The following is a 15273-nucleotide window of genomic DNA, read 5'->3' as shown; positions in this document are numbered from 1 at the left end:
CTGTTAAAGAACTTTTGTATGGATATTGATGAACCATCAGGGAGTTCAAGAAAGGCAGGAAGAGTTTCTGGATAAGGTGTTGCAACTCTTTGGCTCGAATTACAGAGAGAAGGAGAAGGAGAAGAAGACCTGACGAAGATGATAGTAATCATCTATGCGTTTTGCCTCTTCTTTCTGCTTTTCTGCGTCTTTCTTGAGACATCCTTAAAAGGAAGCGGAAAAGCCGAAGAAGAGGCAAAATGCCGAGATGATTATTTTGGTGAGAAGGAGAAAGACAATCGTTCCGCCATGTTTGCCTGTTCTGCGTGAAATATGCAAAGACCCTTTGGTTCTTTTATCCTCCTTCCTTCCATCTCTTTCTTGACCTCATTCGAATCGATTAGATTTAACTTTGCAATTGCTCCTTTTGATTTTTTTTCTCTTTCTTTCAGTGGCATAGTTTCTTATTGCGTTTTTTGGTTGTTTTCTTTGGACAGCAAATGACCACAATTACAAGTAATGTAAAAGAACAACGAAAAGAGCATCAAAAGTTCAACACTAACCAGTACCAGCACCGCTTCTGAAAGAAGCTGACGAATTTTCTCCATTAGCCATAACCAAAAGAAAATTGAAGGAAACAAAGGAGAACTCATCAGTGTATCTGAGTTAGCATTTATGATCGTAGGATTATTGTACTTTTGAGACAATTAAGATTTCCATGCTTTCATATTGTACCATAAGGTGACTTGTAATATTTTAATTGTTTAATCTCTTATGCCATTTAGAAATATTTTTCATGTTATAGATTTTTATGAATCTCTTATGATTATGTTGGTTAAAACAAAGTTTTTCCAACTCATCAGGTTGATTAATAATTATTAAGAAATAGTCCTCCATGGATTAGTGAATACAAAAATCTTCGACCCAATTTAACATGGTATCAAAAAAAGTTTATGAATACAAAGATCTTGAGTTTATTAACCGGAAAAAAAATTTCATAAGTGGCTAATTATTTTGGGATACAACCCAATTTGACAGTAACTCATGCGAGTCAGATCAGATTTTTGGACTAAATGAGTCGAGTTATAGACAAGGACCTATTATGGTCGGATTTTCATGTATTCAAATGGGTCTAAATGGGAGTAAAAAACCCTTGTAGTAAGTGATGACATTTCTATAATGTTGCCAAATTATGGCTTAAACATGTACATTAAGATTTTTTGAATAATTAAATAAAATTATAATAAAATCTTTTTGTTAATAAAGATTTATTTAAAAGAAGTGAGAATGTGCTCATGGTCAAGGGCGAACAGCCTTTAACTGGAGGCCATGGTTAAATCCGTTACTCGAGTTAAGGGTCAGCTGACTTGGCAGAAGCAGCTGCGTATATATTGGGAATAGCTTTGCGTCTCGCCTCCTCGAAGACACCTCATCGCTTTAATAACGCATATACACGAAAACTGAGAAGAGAGAGAAAGAAAAGCTCCTCGAGGAGAAAAGAGGAGAGAGGAAGAAAAAAAAATCTCATCCTTTTCTTGCGACTTCTCCTTCCACTCGCCACCGAATTGTACAGAATCCAAAGATAATAAAAGCCCCTGATCGAAATCTCAACTTCTTCCGCTACAATTCGTCATCGGAATCGCGTAATTCCGTCGAGAAATCGTTAATATCTGGCGGGAACTTCACTGATGTTGTTAGATTTTTCAGGAGCGGAAGAACAACTCCAAGATGTAATTGCTGTTCATGGATTTTTGTGTATTGATATGAATGATCGGGAATGATGAGGGGTGGAAAGATTTTGATCCTCTTTGATGGGTCTTTGTCCTTTTTTTTTTTTTTTTTTTATCGGTTATGTTTGGTGTTGGAGAATTAAATTAGCAGTTCTTCTACGGATTTCGGATCTCTGATTTGATCGGAATTCGTTATATGGACTTGGATATGATCTTTGTTTTGGTCGATTCTATGGGAGTTGGCGATCATTTTTCTCAGCCTTTTGTTTTCTTCTTTGAATGTTTAGTTTTCACTTTGTTGGGTTTTACTTGGATCTGCTTGAGGAGTGAGTCCCATGGTTGGTGTCTGAAATCCCCGATGTCGGTGAATTTTTTCGAAGAAAAGAATCCTTTTGATTGAAAATTCGTTTCTTTCCAGTTCTCTTTTGGAAGAATATCCTTCGTTTTCTGAACAGCGAAGAGTCCTTCTTTACTTATTTGCATCTCGTGCCTTCTATTCCCCTGATTACTGTTGGAAGGTACTTTGTTCGTCCATTTTGCAGATGTGCTCCTGTCTGGTGAGAGCTTTGAGATCTGCTTGTGCTTTTCCATTCTATGCGATTGAGGTTTTTCTGCATGTACAACGCGATTGACTCATGATTTTTTGTTTTGAGTTACTCTTACCTCCGCTATCTCTTTGCTTGATGATGAAATTTGAAAAAAAAAAAAAAAAAAAAAAAAAAAAGAGGTACAATTCTGAGGACAATTATCCTCTGACGCTTACCTTTTTTCGGCCCCTCTTTTCTTATATTCTCGTATATTCTGTTTTTATCTTTTTGTTTACTGAGCTCCGATAAAATCGTTCCAAAGTTCATAATTTATGCTCTGGCATCGGTTTCCCTTCTCTGTTTTCTGGGTCTTTGCTGTTTGCATCCTCTGTTTCCAGCTTCAGTTGTCGGTTTTCTTTTCTTTTCTTTTCTTTTTTAGTGAGAAAGCTAATTTCAGTAAGTGGGGATTTGTATTTTTTGACTCAGCCTTGAAAACTTTTGAGAAATTCCTCTTTTCTTTCGCTATAGGTCTGTAAAAACTCGGATCAGCTGATCGATTCCCTTGAAGACCCTGTTTAGTGGACTTATATGTGAGTGATTGCTTCCATTAATATCTGAACCATTTAAGGTACTGGTTCATTATGTACAGGAGTGATGAATTTTCTACTTTGCAGTTCAGGACTTGCCTTCTTCCTCTTGGCCGCTGGGGCACTGCCAAGAAATCGCAGTGCCCATGGATGCCACAGCCAGTGGGCCGCCATCAATACAATCTTACCAACCACTCTCTCTTGCCTCCCCCGTGCAAACCTTCCAACGCCATCAACGCCATTGTTTTGGTGACTCCACCCCAGGAGAGTTCCCTTTGGCAGCCAATCCCTCGATCGTCCTCCATGTCCTTACTGGGTGTAAATTGGATCCCAAAGACCTCGCTAAGCTTGAGGCAAGTTCCAGTCCTCTCTAAATTCGTTTAAAAATCTAATTCCCTCTTTTAGAATCGATAATGCTGCTGATGAATTCTGGACGGTCTTGCAGGCGACTTGTTCTTTCTTCAGGCACCCTGCCAACTTTGCTCCGGACTTTCATTTGTCTATAGCGGAGCTTGCTGCATTGGATATGTGCCAGAGGAGAGCCATATTCAAGCCCATGACTTTGGAAGAAAAGGAACTGTTGAAACAGAGATGTGGGGGCTCATGGAAACTTGTCTTAAGGTTTTTACTGGCAGGGGAGGCATGTTCTAGGAGAGAGAAATCACAGGCGATTGCTGGCCCTGGTCATAGTATTGCAGTGACAGCCGGCGGGGCTGTTTACTCCTTCGGGTCTAACAGCTCTGGACAGCTTGGACACGGCACATTGGAAGAGGAATGGAGGCCTCGCTTGATCAGGTTTTTGAATTGGCAGACCGTTTGTAATCTCATAATCAAATAAGAAAGAAGAAACTGAAACAAGGAAATTAAGTTTGAGCATTTGCCATAATGGCAAGAAGCAATATATATTCAGTTTTTAAGACCTCAAATACCAATCTTCTTGATCCTCTGCAGATCTCTTCAAGGCATAAGGATTATACAAGCTGCAGTGGGGGCTGGCCGAACAATGCTGATTAGTGACAGTGGGCGTGTTTATGCCTTTGGGAAGGACTCTTTTGGAGAGGCAGAGTATGGGGTTCAGGCGGGGAAACTTGTGACTACTCCTCAACTAGTAGAGTCCTTGAAGGAAATAAATGTGGTTCAAGCAGCAATTGGGAATTTCTTCACAGCGGTGCTCTCCAGAGAAGGGCAGGTGTACACATTTTCGTGGGGTAGCGATGCCAAACTTGGTCATCAAACTGAGCCGAGTGATCTAGAGCCACATCTCCTTCAAGGTCCTCTGGAGAACATCCCAGTAGTGCAAATTGCTGCTGGGTATTGCTACCTTCTAGCCTTGGCCTGTCAACCTACTGGCATGTAAGAATAATCTGCTCATGAGACTTCTTTTCCCCTTTTAATTTCTATAACTGAAGTAGAGATTTCTCTCCTTTACAAAGCCAGTCTGTCTAAAAACTTTCAAATTTTTGTCCTATTGCAGGTCAGTATACTCTGTGGGGTGTGGTTTGGGGGGGAAGCTTGGCCACGGGTCTAGAACTGATGAGAGGTATCCGAGACTGATCGAACAATTTCAGACTTTGAATCTCCAGCCCATGGTGGTTGCTGCAGGTGCTTGGCATGCAGCAGTGGTTGGTCAGGATGGACGTGTGTGCACTTGGGGCTGGGGCCGCTATGGCTGCTTAGGTCATGGGAATGAAGAGTGTGAATCAGTTCCCAAGGTCGTGGAAGCCTTGAGCAAGATCAAAGCTGTTCATGTTGCTACTGGTGATTACACCACGTTTGTTGTCTCAGAAGACGGTGATGTTTACTCGTTTGGGTGTGGGGAATCGTCTAGTCTTGGTCATGCCACTGGAGCTGCTGGACAGGTTTGTGACCATTTTTATCTCCTTATTCTCTGTTTTGTTTTACTTTGCTTTTAGCATTCCATACTCTGTTTTCTCTTCTCTGTTGCTGAATTGGGTTAAGTGCAGCAGAGACACAAAATAAAGAAATCTTATCTCTGTTAAATCTTTTAATTACATGGTTGGGTCAGTCAGCACTCAGCAGCGAGTATTTCTTCAAATAAACGGTAGTGAGGGCTCAACCAGAGTTTCTGAATTGCGAGACCCAATGAACAGAGCTATCGCTTGCATTTGTTCTCTGCTTGTGATTTGGTGCTGTTGCTCTCATTTTCTCAAATCTTTGATGCCCATTAACTAACAACAACAATCGATCCAAGACTGATTAATATTCTCCTTTGTTGGATTCTCACCAGGGTAACAGACACCCGAACGTGCTAACCCCGGAGCTCGTCACCTCGTTAAAGCAAGTGAACGAACGAGTCATGCAGATCAGCCTAACCAATTCGATATACTGGAACGCCCACACCTTCGCCCTCACAGACACAGGCAAGCTCTACGCCTTCGGCTCCGGCGACAAAGGGCAACTGGGAGTCGAGCTCATGGCACAGCAGAGCGAGCGAGGAAGCCCCGAACTGGTTGATATAGATCTCAATTGGTTGTAGGCAGGGCCGGTAAAAACTGCCTTCTCACCAACATAATTCTTGCATTTAGCATCTGTCTATTCTCCATTAGCATCTTCTCTTCATTTAATCAGCCCAAAAACACGTTCATGGTCATCAAGTGATTGTGCTTTCAGCCTTTTAAGGTTCTTCAAACCTTTTGCTGTCCATTTGTACATATGGTAACTTCCGTGTTGGGAAAAAAAAAACACAGTGGCTCCTCAGAGCTGGATTTCTCCAGGAGCCTCGACAAGTGTTCATATAACTTATTTATAATTATGTCAGGGTCTCTTGTGACTATTCATCCAGAACACACAGGTTGGGATTGGATTCTGTTTTATCCATATCTGGGAAGACCCAGATTCTGCTCTTTATGTTTCCTGGCCGCACGGAACGACAACTGCATTTAATTTTAAAAATCTAAATATAATACGATATTTATAGAATAGTTTGAACTTTGAAGCAGTAAATCAAAGGGGGTTTCTATAAAAAAAAATATGAGAGATTTGTTCTGTACACGGAAAGGCTTCCGTGTTGGGTCAGCTTCGCTTTCCGCTCTGGTTAACGGTTTAAACTAATAATGGCGCGAAATCGGGGCAGCTACGGAGCGAAGAACGTTCGCTATCAGGTTTTCTAAAAATCGCAGTAGTTAGATCAACAGGAAGCTACTGCTCATTTGGAAGGATTTGATTCCACTCTGATAACAGTATTTTTTGTTTTTATTTAAGGGATATAATGTTTAGGATTAATAAAAGACAAAATACTTATCCTTGAGTGGATTCAATTGAAGTTAAATCAAAACAAAATAGGATTTGGGTTTTTAAAACATAATTTAAAATAATAAAATATAATAATTGTAAGCGGTTTTAATTCTTATCTTGAATTTGAAGTTATAAAGCTAAACACAGAGAAACCTACACTAAACACATAGATAGCCTTTTAACCAAGTTTATTTGTACCCCAGAAGAGGAAAAGAAGATCGACGAATGCACAAGTTGTGCATTTCATCATCTTCTTGACTGATTCGGCTACAAATGTTAGTTTAATCTACCTCTGTTAAGGACACATGGTTGATGTCAATTGGATAAGGAATGATCGCAAATCTGAAAGTGCTATGTTCTTTGTGCATAATTGCAGGTTTGGTTAATTTCTTAAGTTAGAAAAAATTAAACCATAGTCATAATTGGTTTAATTGTCCAATTAATTGAACCATCAGTTTTTCATTTTTTGTTAATTTATTATTAATTAATAATATGTAAAATATATATTATGTTATTGATAAATTAATATATTTATTTATTTATTATGTATTTTTTTATTTTGTATTAAAATAGTAAGTTTTAATGTTAAACTATATCTTACGTTATTAAAAATAATTTATTTATTTAATATATTCACTTATATTATTTTTAACTTTTTTTATTTATTTTAAATAATTTATTCGAGTCACATGTAATTATTGTTTTAATTTATAATAAACTATAATTATTAAATAATATAATATAGATTTTCATTAATTAGAATATTAATATATTCTAATACTACACATTAAATCACTTATAAGTGTAGTAACCATATTTATTTTGGTTAATTATATGTTTAGGTATATGTTCTATTTAAGTATATTATAAAAGGTTACTCATTCTCTTCTTTATATCATACTTTTCATTTAGGAGCACTAACACTAGAATCTATTTTCCCCCCACTTGAACTCGTCTACACTAACACCCAAACATGTGTTGAAGTTGAATAAATTCATTTCAGTTCAATTCAATTCTTCACTTCAATTCAAGTTCATTGTGGACTAACCCCCTAAGTCATGAAAAGGTAGAAAGTCATAATCGAGAATCAGCTAGCTAAGCATGATTCCTAAATGTTGCAGGAATTAAGAGTGAGTCAAATTGTTTCAGGGTTATCTTGCCTTTCATCATTTATTTGTTTTAAGATGGTAAATCTAGATGAGAGTCCACAGTTCACCATAATCAAGACATCTAGCAGGTGAAAAATATAAAATACCTGATGATAAATATAAATATACACTATGTTGCCAGCTTCACTAACCAATCCTTGGACCAGGAGGTTCTGCTGATCTTTGAGCATCCTGCATGTGAATTGCATCAACCTTAATGCATTTATAAGAGAAAAATGTTATGCAGTCAACATTTATAACTACATAGATACCCCTATTAAGAAGTTATAGATACTCTCATAAGAAGTTATTCTAGTCAACACAAGATAAAGAAATAACTCTTTAAGAAAAATTACAAAATTATAACCTTTTAATATTCGGAAAAAAGTTCTACTAATTTTCTGAATCAAATGCTGACTATTGGTAAAAAGAGGTCTTAAATTCTGGTTAGTACATGTATTTGTGCATGGGTGTGACGAGGGACAGCCAGCGGGTCCAGATGGCACTCCCATGCCCACCACACAGCTCCAGCACAAGAGAAGGCAATGCGCATACGGCAGAGGAAGCGCGTATGGCAGCCATTCAAGTCTGGGAAGCAACGTCAGCAAGCCTACCACACAAGGCTGAGCCAGTTGCATGCAAGGCAGCGCACCAACAGACACGCAGAGGCGGGTCGAAATGGGTTTACGTGCGGCAAGGACTCCAAGCGCACGCGCGCAGCGAGGACTCCAAGCGCATGCATGCGGCAAGACTCCAGGCGGGGCGCACAGCAAGACTCCAAGCGGGGCGCACAGCAAGGCTCCAGGTGGGGCGCGCGGCAAGGCTCCAGGCGGGGCGCGTGCAGGACTCCAGGTGGGGCGCGCGGCAAGACTCCAGGCGGGGCGCGTGCAGGACTCTAGGCGGGGGCGTGCGCGGCCAGGCGCCAGGAGACTCCAGAAGACTCCTGAAGGCGCCAGAAAGCACCAGAAGTGGAAATCTTTGGAAGTAAGCGGTTTTCTAGGCACCTCTAGAACTTTCTAGAGGTCAGGGACAACAACCAGGTTTCTAGCAATTTCTACAACCTTCTAAAGGCAAGGGAGGAGGCTATAAATAGGAGGGGCCTCTCCCTTTGGAAAACATTCTGATTCTTGAGCATTCTTTGCATTCATTGCTCTCCAAGTGTATAGAGAGTTTTAGCCTTCAATAGAGTTGAGCTTTTCTCTTCCATCTCTTTGGTCTTTCCATTGTCCCTTTGTCTTGCAACATCGAGTGTGGGAGGTTGGGAAGAAGATCCGAGGCACAAGGAGGCTGACTAGTTCTTGGGAAGAACTAGGCCGCACGGGGTAGATATTCCGCTTGGCTAGACGGACTTAGCCAAAATCTAACCGCGTGACAACTGGTATCAGAGCAGTATTTCCAACCATGGCATCCACAAGTGGCGATGTAGCAGCAAAAGGTATGGAGTCACCATCTGAAAACAATGTACGTTTTTGCGATTTTGAGTCCAGACTTGTTAGCATGGAGAATCAATTTTCAAGACTGGAGGAGTTCGTGAACGACATTGCACATGCACGGTTACCTGTCCCGGATTGGTTCCAAGGATTTGAGGACGACGTGCACAGTGCTATGGTCGTGATGCGAGCCGAAATCAGGAGGGTCGACGAAGAGGTCAAGACAATTGCGGGAGATGTTCGGGCAAGACTCACTCTATGCGAAAGAGACCTTGCGAATGGAGGAGGTTCGCAAGGAGGTGCCAAGATTAGGATCCCAGAACCAAGACCCTTCACTGGAAAACGCGACCCAAAGGTAATAGACAATTTCCTTTGGCAAGTAGAGCAGTATTTCATTGCCTCTAAGTTGACCAATGAAGAAGCCAAAGTTAGCACTGCATCGATGTTCCTTGCGGATGATGTTGTGTTATGGTGGAGGAGGAAGGCTTCGGATGAGCAAGGAGGTGAAGCCCCGGTAGAGACATGGGAGGACTTCAAGAGAGAACTCCGACGCCATTTCTTTCCGGAGGATGTGGACTATCAAGCTCGAAAGGAGTTGCGTGCCCTTAGACAAAAAGGTACAATTCGAGAATATGTCCAGGCCTTCACTTCACTCATGTTGTGCATTCTTCGTATGTCCGACGAGGATAGACTCTTTTCATTTTTGGCTGGGCTAAAGCCTTGGGCAGAGACCGAACTTCGTAGAAGGGAGGTAAAGTCCTTGGCTTCAACCATAGCCACGGCTGAAAGGTTGACCGAGTATGAGCGAAAGTCAGAGGACAATGCTGCTCGGCCAAACAAGGACAACTTCTTCAACGGAAAGAAGAAGACGAGGCCAGAGAAAGAAAAGGATTGGACCGAACCCACCAACACTCGCCACACCAACAGCAAGAAGAAGGATGATAGAGGTAAGCCCATCAAACACCCTCTAAAATGCTTTATTTGTGAAGGGGAGCACATGGCAAGAGATTGTCCCAAGAAGGGAATGCTAATGCTAGATGATGCCCAATCTGAGAGCGAAGAAGAGGAACCACGGATGGGGGCTATATCGTTGCTCAATGTTGTCCGGTCGAAGGAGGCAAAGACGAGTGCCAATGAGGTAAGGCCAAACCGTAATCTTCTCTACTTGGATGTCCTTATCAATGGATTCCAGGTCAAGGCCATGGTAGACACGGGAGCTACTCACAACTTCGTTTCGGAGAAGGAAGCGAGGCGCTTGAAGCTCAAGGCTACAAGAGATAGCAACCGGATGAAGGCCGTGAATTCCGCTGCAAGAGAGGTCTCGGGTGTAGCCAAAGCCGTTTCTACCAGTGTTGGAGAATGGGTTGGGAAGCTGGACTTCACCCTTATACCCATGGATGACTTCACAGTCATTCTCGGCATGGATTTCCTCACAACTTGTAAGGCCTTCATTTTACCATCACTGGGCGTAGTAGGCATCCTTGATGAGGGAGGGGCTTGTGTGATCAATGGTTTTAAGACCAATGTAGGATCAATCAGTGCCCTCCAACTCAAGCGCAGGTTTAAGCAGGGCCACCCCACCTACTTAGCTGCCTTTCGTGAGGAAAAAGAGGAGATGGCCCAGGAGATACCCAAAGAGGCGACGGGAGTCTGGAACAAGTTCGAGGATGTCATGTTGAGAAAGGCAGAGAGGCGCCAGTTTCGGTACTGCTGGGAGAGACAGCAGGGAGGCGCCTGTTCCGGTACTGCTGGGAGAGGCAGCAGTGTGGCGCCAGTTCCGGTGCTGCTAGTGAAGGTAGCAGAAACGTGCCAAATCCGGTGCTGTCGTGAGAGGCAGCAGGGAGGCGCCAGTTCCGGTGCTGCTGGGAGAGACAGCAGTAAGGTGCCAATTCCGGTACAGCTCGAGGAGGCAGCAAAAAGGCGCCAGACCCGGTGCTGCTGGCAGAGACAGCAGAGATGTGCCAGTTCCACTGCTGCTGGGAGAAGCAGCAGAAGGGCGCCAGTTCCGGTACTGCTGGGAGAGACAGCAGAGAGACGCCAGTTCTAGGAACTGCTGGCAGATGCAGCAAGAAGGTCACATTTGGATGGATGTGTCAAAGCTGCAAGCCAACCATGAGGGGGTGGCGCATGTTGATAGCGCGCAGACGAGGACGTCTGCATTATGGCGGTGGGAGTATGTGACGAGGGACAGCCAGCGGGGTCCAGATGGCACTCCCACATGCCCACCACACAGCTCCAGCACAAGAGAAGGCAATGCGCATACGGCAGAGGAAGCGCGTATGGCAGCCATTCAAGTCTGGGAAGCAACGTCAGCAAGCCTAGCACACAAGGCTGAGCCAGTCGCATGCAAGGCAGTGCACCAACAGACACGCAGAGGCGGGTCGAAATGGGGTTACGTGCGGCAAGGACTCCAAGCGCACGCGCGCAGCGAGGACTCCAAGCGCACGCGCGACAAGACTCCAAGCGCACGCACAGCAAGACTCCAAGCAGGGCGCACAGCAAGGCTCCAGGCGGGGCGCCAACAAGACTCCAGGCGGGGCGCCCGCAGGACTCCAGGCGGGGCGCGTGCAGGACTCCATGCTGGGCGCGCGCGGCCAGGCGCCAGGAGACTCCAGAAGACTCCTGAAGGCGCCAGAACGCACCAGAAGGCGCCAGAAAGCACCAGAAGTGGAAATCTTTGGAACTAAGGGGTTTTCTGGGCACCTCTAGAACTTTCTAGAGGTCAGGGACAACAACCAGGTTTCTAGCAATTTCTAGAACCTTCTAAAGGCAAGGGAGGAGGCTATAAATAGGAGGGGCCTCTCCCTTTGGAAAACATTCTGATTCTTGAGCATTCTTTGCATTCATTGCTCTCCAAGTGTATAGAGAGTTTTAGCTTTCAATAGAGTTGAGCTTTTCTCTTCCATCTCTTTGGTCTTTCCATTGCCCCTTTGTCTTGCAACATCGAGTGTGGGAGGTTGGGAAGAAGATCCGAGACACAAGGAGGCTGACTAGTTCTTGGGAAGAACTAGGCCGCACGGGGTAGATATTCCGCTTGACTAGACGGACCTAGCCAAAATCTAACCGCGTGACAATGGGTGTGGAAGTGATACCATGTGCTTGAGCATTTCAAGAGACTAGAGATGTTGGAAGTCCAAAGTACCAGTCAAGCCAACTTACATGCTCAGGAGCACTTAGTATTGTCACTCATCCTCATTTCAAGTGGGATCCTGCAAACTAGACATGAGCCAGACAAGAATGTGCTGGATTCACAATACTTAAATTGCAGCTGGACCCAAGCCTGTTTACAACCCCAAAAGAAAGTAATATGCAAGCATCTTAATGTCAGATGGCCAAATGTAAATGACTAATACTGAAAAAAATGGCAACTGAATTACTAAGAAACAAAAGAATATGGTCATACCCTATGTTGGAAGACACCAAAATGTGCATGATTAACTTGTGCCCCATAAAAGCTGTCAGTTGATAGGCTATTTGGATCAACACGACCCTAGAGTGTAATTGATCCATGTCAACAAACATGAAAAGCATAATTGGGAACTGAAAAGGGACAAAGGAAGAAGGAATTTAAGAACTTTAACTTAAACAGATTGTCTCAAGAACCTGTACGAGATGTTGAAAGTTCCATGGCATCCCTGATTGAGTATGTTGGTGATTCACCTGTATTCCGTAATGGTTGCCAATTGATAAGTTAGTAGGGTTAAACTGTTCCTGCAATAATTTGCACATTCAGGGTTAATAAAGAAAAGTAACAACATAAACAATCAAATCATAAAAGATTCATAATACAAGATATAGAGTATTGTAAAACAAACCATTTGAGGGATGCTTTCTTGAGTCCCAATATGAGTGTCAAAGTCTTGTGTAGCCATGACTATGGGAAGCACATCATCTTGGTTACTGCACTTTTCTTGCCGCTGGAATGTTTGTAAGTACATGGTTAGCTTTAAAAAAAAGAGGAAATAAATTAGGCAGAAATTGATCTATAAATGGAGCAACAGATACCTTCTTCTTACTACTTTTCGCTCTCTTACATACTGCAGGCTCCAACTGCTTTGGTGGCTGCCGACCTTTTGCTCTTGCCAAAGTCATTCCAGAATAAAAACCATCATTTGCCTTCAGTGCATTTTGATCTCCACTACGATGTGGTGAAAGATCACCATTTAATTCACCCACCTTAGTTTCAGAATAGACAACCTTAACTTGTGTTTCTCCACATATGTAGTCATCCATCAGAATCTTCTTCTTTATCTCTTTTACTAAATACAAGACAACATCAGCTCTATCCTCAGATATCATTCCAACCTCAGCAAGTTCAAGACAAGAGTTGAATAGATTATCATATGGCTCCACTGGACTGGTAGGCACCACATCACACGAGGAATGGGCCAAAGCATGCAAACGTTTGAAGTCCTTTCTCCAACACTGTAGAACATAATGGGGAATCTCATCCACTAATTGAGAGTCAAGCACAGATAATGCATGCTTACATAAAATGCCTCTAGATTAAAAAAAAAATGACAAATGCACTGCACTTCCAAGTTGTTTTCATTGTAAGTACCTTCAAAATCCTTATGCTCACTTTTTTTACCATCTTTCAAATAAACACGTTCTTTGACTTCAAAGGTAGAGACTGAGCCATCTACTGCTATTCTGGAAAGTCGACAGTACGTTAATGCCTTTAACTCATCTTGGAACTTTTTAAACATGTCAACTGTGTATAAATTTGATAACCGTTCCTCCATGTGGAGTTTAGATATTAATTGCGGCCTCTTATGCAATGATTCAAAATCTGCTAGAGCTTCCTTTTCATGGTTATTTTGTAAAGCCAACTCATATTTACTGAGAAATTGCTTTATATAAGTCTTGGGCTGTATATACCCATAAAAAAAGGGACTAATTTTATCTCCACGCTGTGTTGCGGACATTCCTGCCCAGAATGCATCTTTCAAGAAAACTGGGACCCAAAGATGACGATCTTCATGCAGTGATGTTAACCATTCATTATCTTCAAGACCATATTCCTCGATCAATTTCCTCCAAGTTTCTTCAAACTCATCAATTCTCAAAGAGCCATAAACTGCTTTCTTTAATGTCCTCTTTATTGCTTTACATTCAGCAACTTCTCCCAATTTCTCTGGGATCTTTTTCATTATGTGCCACTGGCATACACAATGTCGAGCACCTGGAAAGACCTCAGCAATTGCATCTTGAATGGCTTTGAATTGATCATGCCCAGTGATAACCGCTTTGGGTGGACATCCTGACACACATGTCAACAATGCCTTAAATAACCACATATAAGTCTCAACACTTTCACTAGAAAGTATGCTACAACCCAGCAACACAGGCTGACCGTGATGGTTTGTACCAACAAATGGAGCAAAAGGCATATCATATTTGCTGGTTAAGTAGGTAGTATCAAATTTAATAACATCACCAAAGTATTTATGTGCAGTCCTAGACCTGGTATCAGCCCAAAACACATTCTTCAGATGCCCTTCTTCATCCATATCCATCAAGTAAAAAAAATTTGAGTTCTTGCTTTGCATGTGCAGGAAATACTGCTGCATGGCTTCGGCATCTCCTTTTCCAGGTTTTAGGGGCACAACTTTTTCACTATCAGTCTTGGTTTCCAGACACAACTTTTTATGAGATCTAAAAAACCGCACTTTCGAAGGGCAAAGTGGATGATTATGCTCAAGAGCAACTTCAGTCAAATGCAATAATTCGTCAGGCATGACCTTCACTTTAATCCCTGCCATGCAGTTTGTTTTTGCAGACACTCTTGATCGTTACTTTGGTGCTTCTCGACCCTTACCCTCCTTGCAACAGGTGAGTACAGCTTGAACACATTGTCCATCTTCATTATACCATGACCTTTTAGTTTTTGTACCAAATCCCATACGCTCAGCATAACGATTAAAAAATTCACATATTTCCTCATATAACTTGAACACCATCCCCACCTATGGTGTTTCCTCATCACCTCCAGTTATGTTTTGATCTCCATTGGGCACATGCCCAAACTTACTGTCATCAACATTTGGTTCATCCCCTGGAGAGGTTAGCTCTTTCTCCTCACCTGATGGCCTTTCCATGACAGAATCATCAGCCATCTGCTACAAGAAGAATGACAATGCGGCTTTAATTTAAGCCACATTGTGTGATTAATAAATGAAGTGTATAAGACTTGACAGTTGCAAACCAACAAAAATCAGCAAGATGGCAAGATTTTACTAAGACAAACACATTACACGTGAAGCAATCTTCCCCCAACAATTCTATGGTCCTTACTTGCATCATCCACATGCACAATTCCATCAACAGTTGTCTTTGCTAGAAGAGCAAGTGTTTCTGTCTCCTCATCCAATGGCCCCTCCATCGGAGAATGATTTGTCATTTCCTGAAAAAACAAAGACAAACTTGACATTTCATGGCTTCAATCTAAGAATATTTAAAATGAAATACACAATGAAGTTTCCTATGAGAAACAAATACCTAAGATAAACAAAACATCTATTAGTGGATCGGTAAACCTTATGACAGAAAACATTTTTCTTTTCACTCTTCAGTTTTTCATCATTCTTTTCTATTTACTCTTTTTTATTATGAAA

General features: G+C 42.2%; 3 protein-coding genes across 4 annotated transcripts; 1 reads left to right on the top strand and 2 right to left on the bottom strand.

Moving 5' to 3' along the window:
- The first annotated feature begins 1412 nt into the window (after positions 1 to 1412).
- LOC137953773 (ultraviolet-B receptor UVR8-like) lies at positions 1413 to 5630 on the top strand. Of its 2 annotated transcripts, none has more exons than XM_068801287.1 (7): positions 1413 to 1709; positions 2765 to 2826; positions 2916 to 3176; positions 3269 to 3618; positions 3775 to 4176; positions 4298 to 4682; positions 5072 to 5630. In XM_068801287.1, exons 3-7 carry the CDS (start codon positions 2970 to 2972, stop codon positions 5318 to 5320), a joined length of 1593 nt encoding a protein of 530 aa, XP_068657388.1. In that variant the 5' UTR covers positions 1413 to 1709; positions 2765 to 2826; positions 2916 to 2969; the 3' UTR covers positions 5321 to 5630. The 2 variants fall into 2 exon arrangements, with proteins under 2 accessions (XP_068657388.1, XP_068657381.1); XM_068801280.1 differs by having other exon boundaries at positions 2911 to 3176.
- A 1681-nt stretch (positions 5631 to 7311) lies between these two features.
- Positions 7312 to 13302, bottom strand: LOC137952603 (uncharacterized). The gene is made up of 6 exons (XM_068799954.1): positions 13218 to 13302; positions 12662 to 13081; positions 12472 to 12573; positions 12260 to 12367; positions 12060 to 12146; positions 7312 to 7418 (listed from the first exon to the last, which is right to left on the bottom strand). Exons 1-6 carry the CDS (start codon positions 13248 to 13250, stop codon positions 7374 to 7376), a joined length of 795 nt encoding a protein of 264 aa, XP_068656055.1. The 5' UTR covers positions 13251 to 13302; the 3' UTR covers positions 7312 to 7373.
- On the bottom strand, positions 13009 to 14873 carry LOC137951771 (protein FAR1-RELATED SEQUENCE 6-like). Its single transcript, XM_068799073.1, has one exon. The coding sequence runs from the start codon at positions 14419 to 14421 to the stop codon at positions 13111 to 13113; it is 1311 nt and encodes a 436-aa protein (XP_068655174.1). The 5' UTR covers positions 14422 to 14873; the 3' UTR covers positions 13009 to 13110.
- Positions 14874 to 15273: the final 400 nt, after the last annotated feature.

The sequence above is a fragment of the Aristolochia californica genome, unplaced genomic scaffold (genome assembly GCF_029961685.1).
Source record: "Aristolochia californica isolate CCGP_79_NKW_82.1479 unplaced genomic scaffold, dmAriCali1.0.hap1 SCAF_1, whole genome shotgun sequence".
Classification (NCBI taxonomy): Eukaryota; Viridiplantae; Streptophyta; class Magnoliopsida; order Piperales; family Aristolochiaceae; genus Aristolochia; species Aristolochia californica.
Note: the sequence above shows the minus strand (reverse complement) of the source record. Positions and strands in the feature narration are given on the sequence as shown.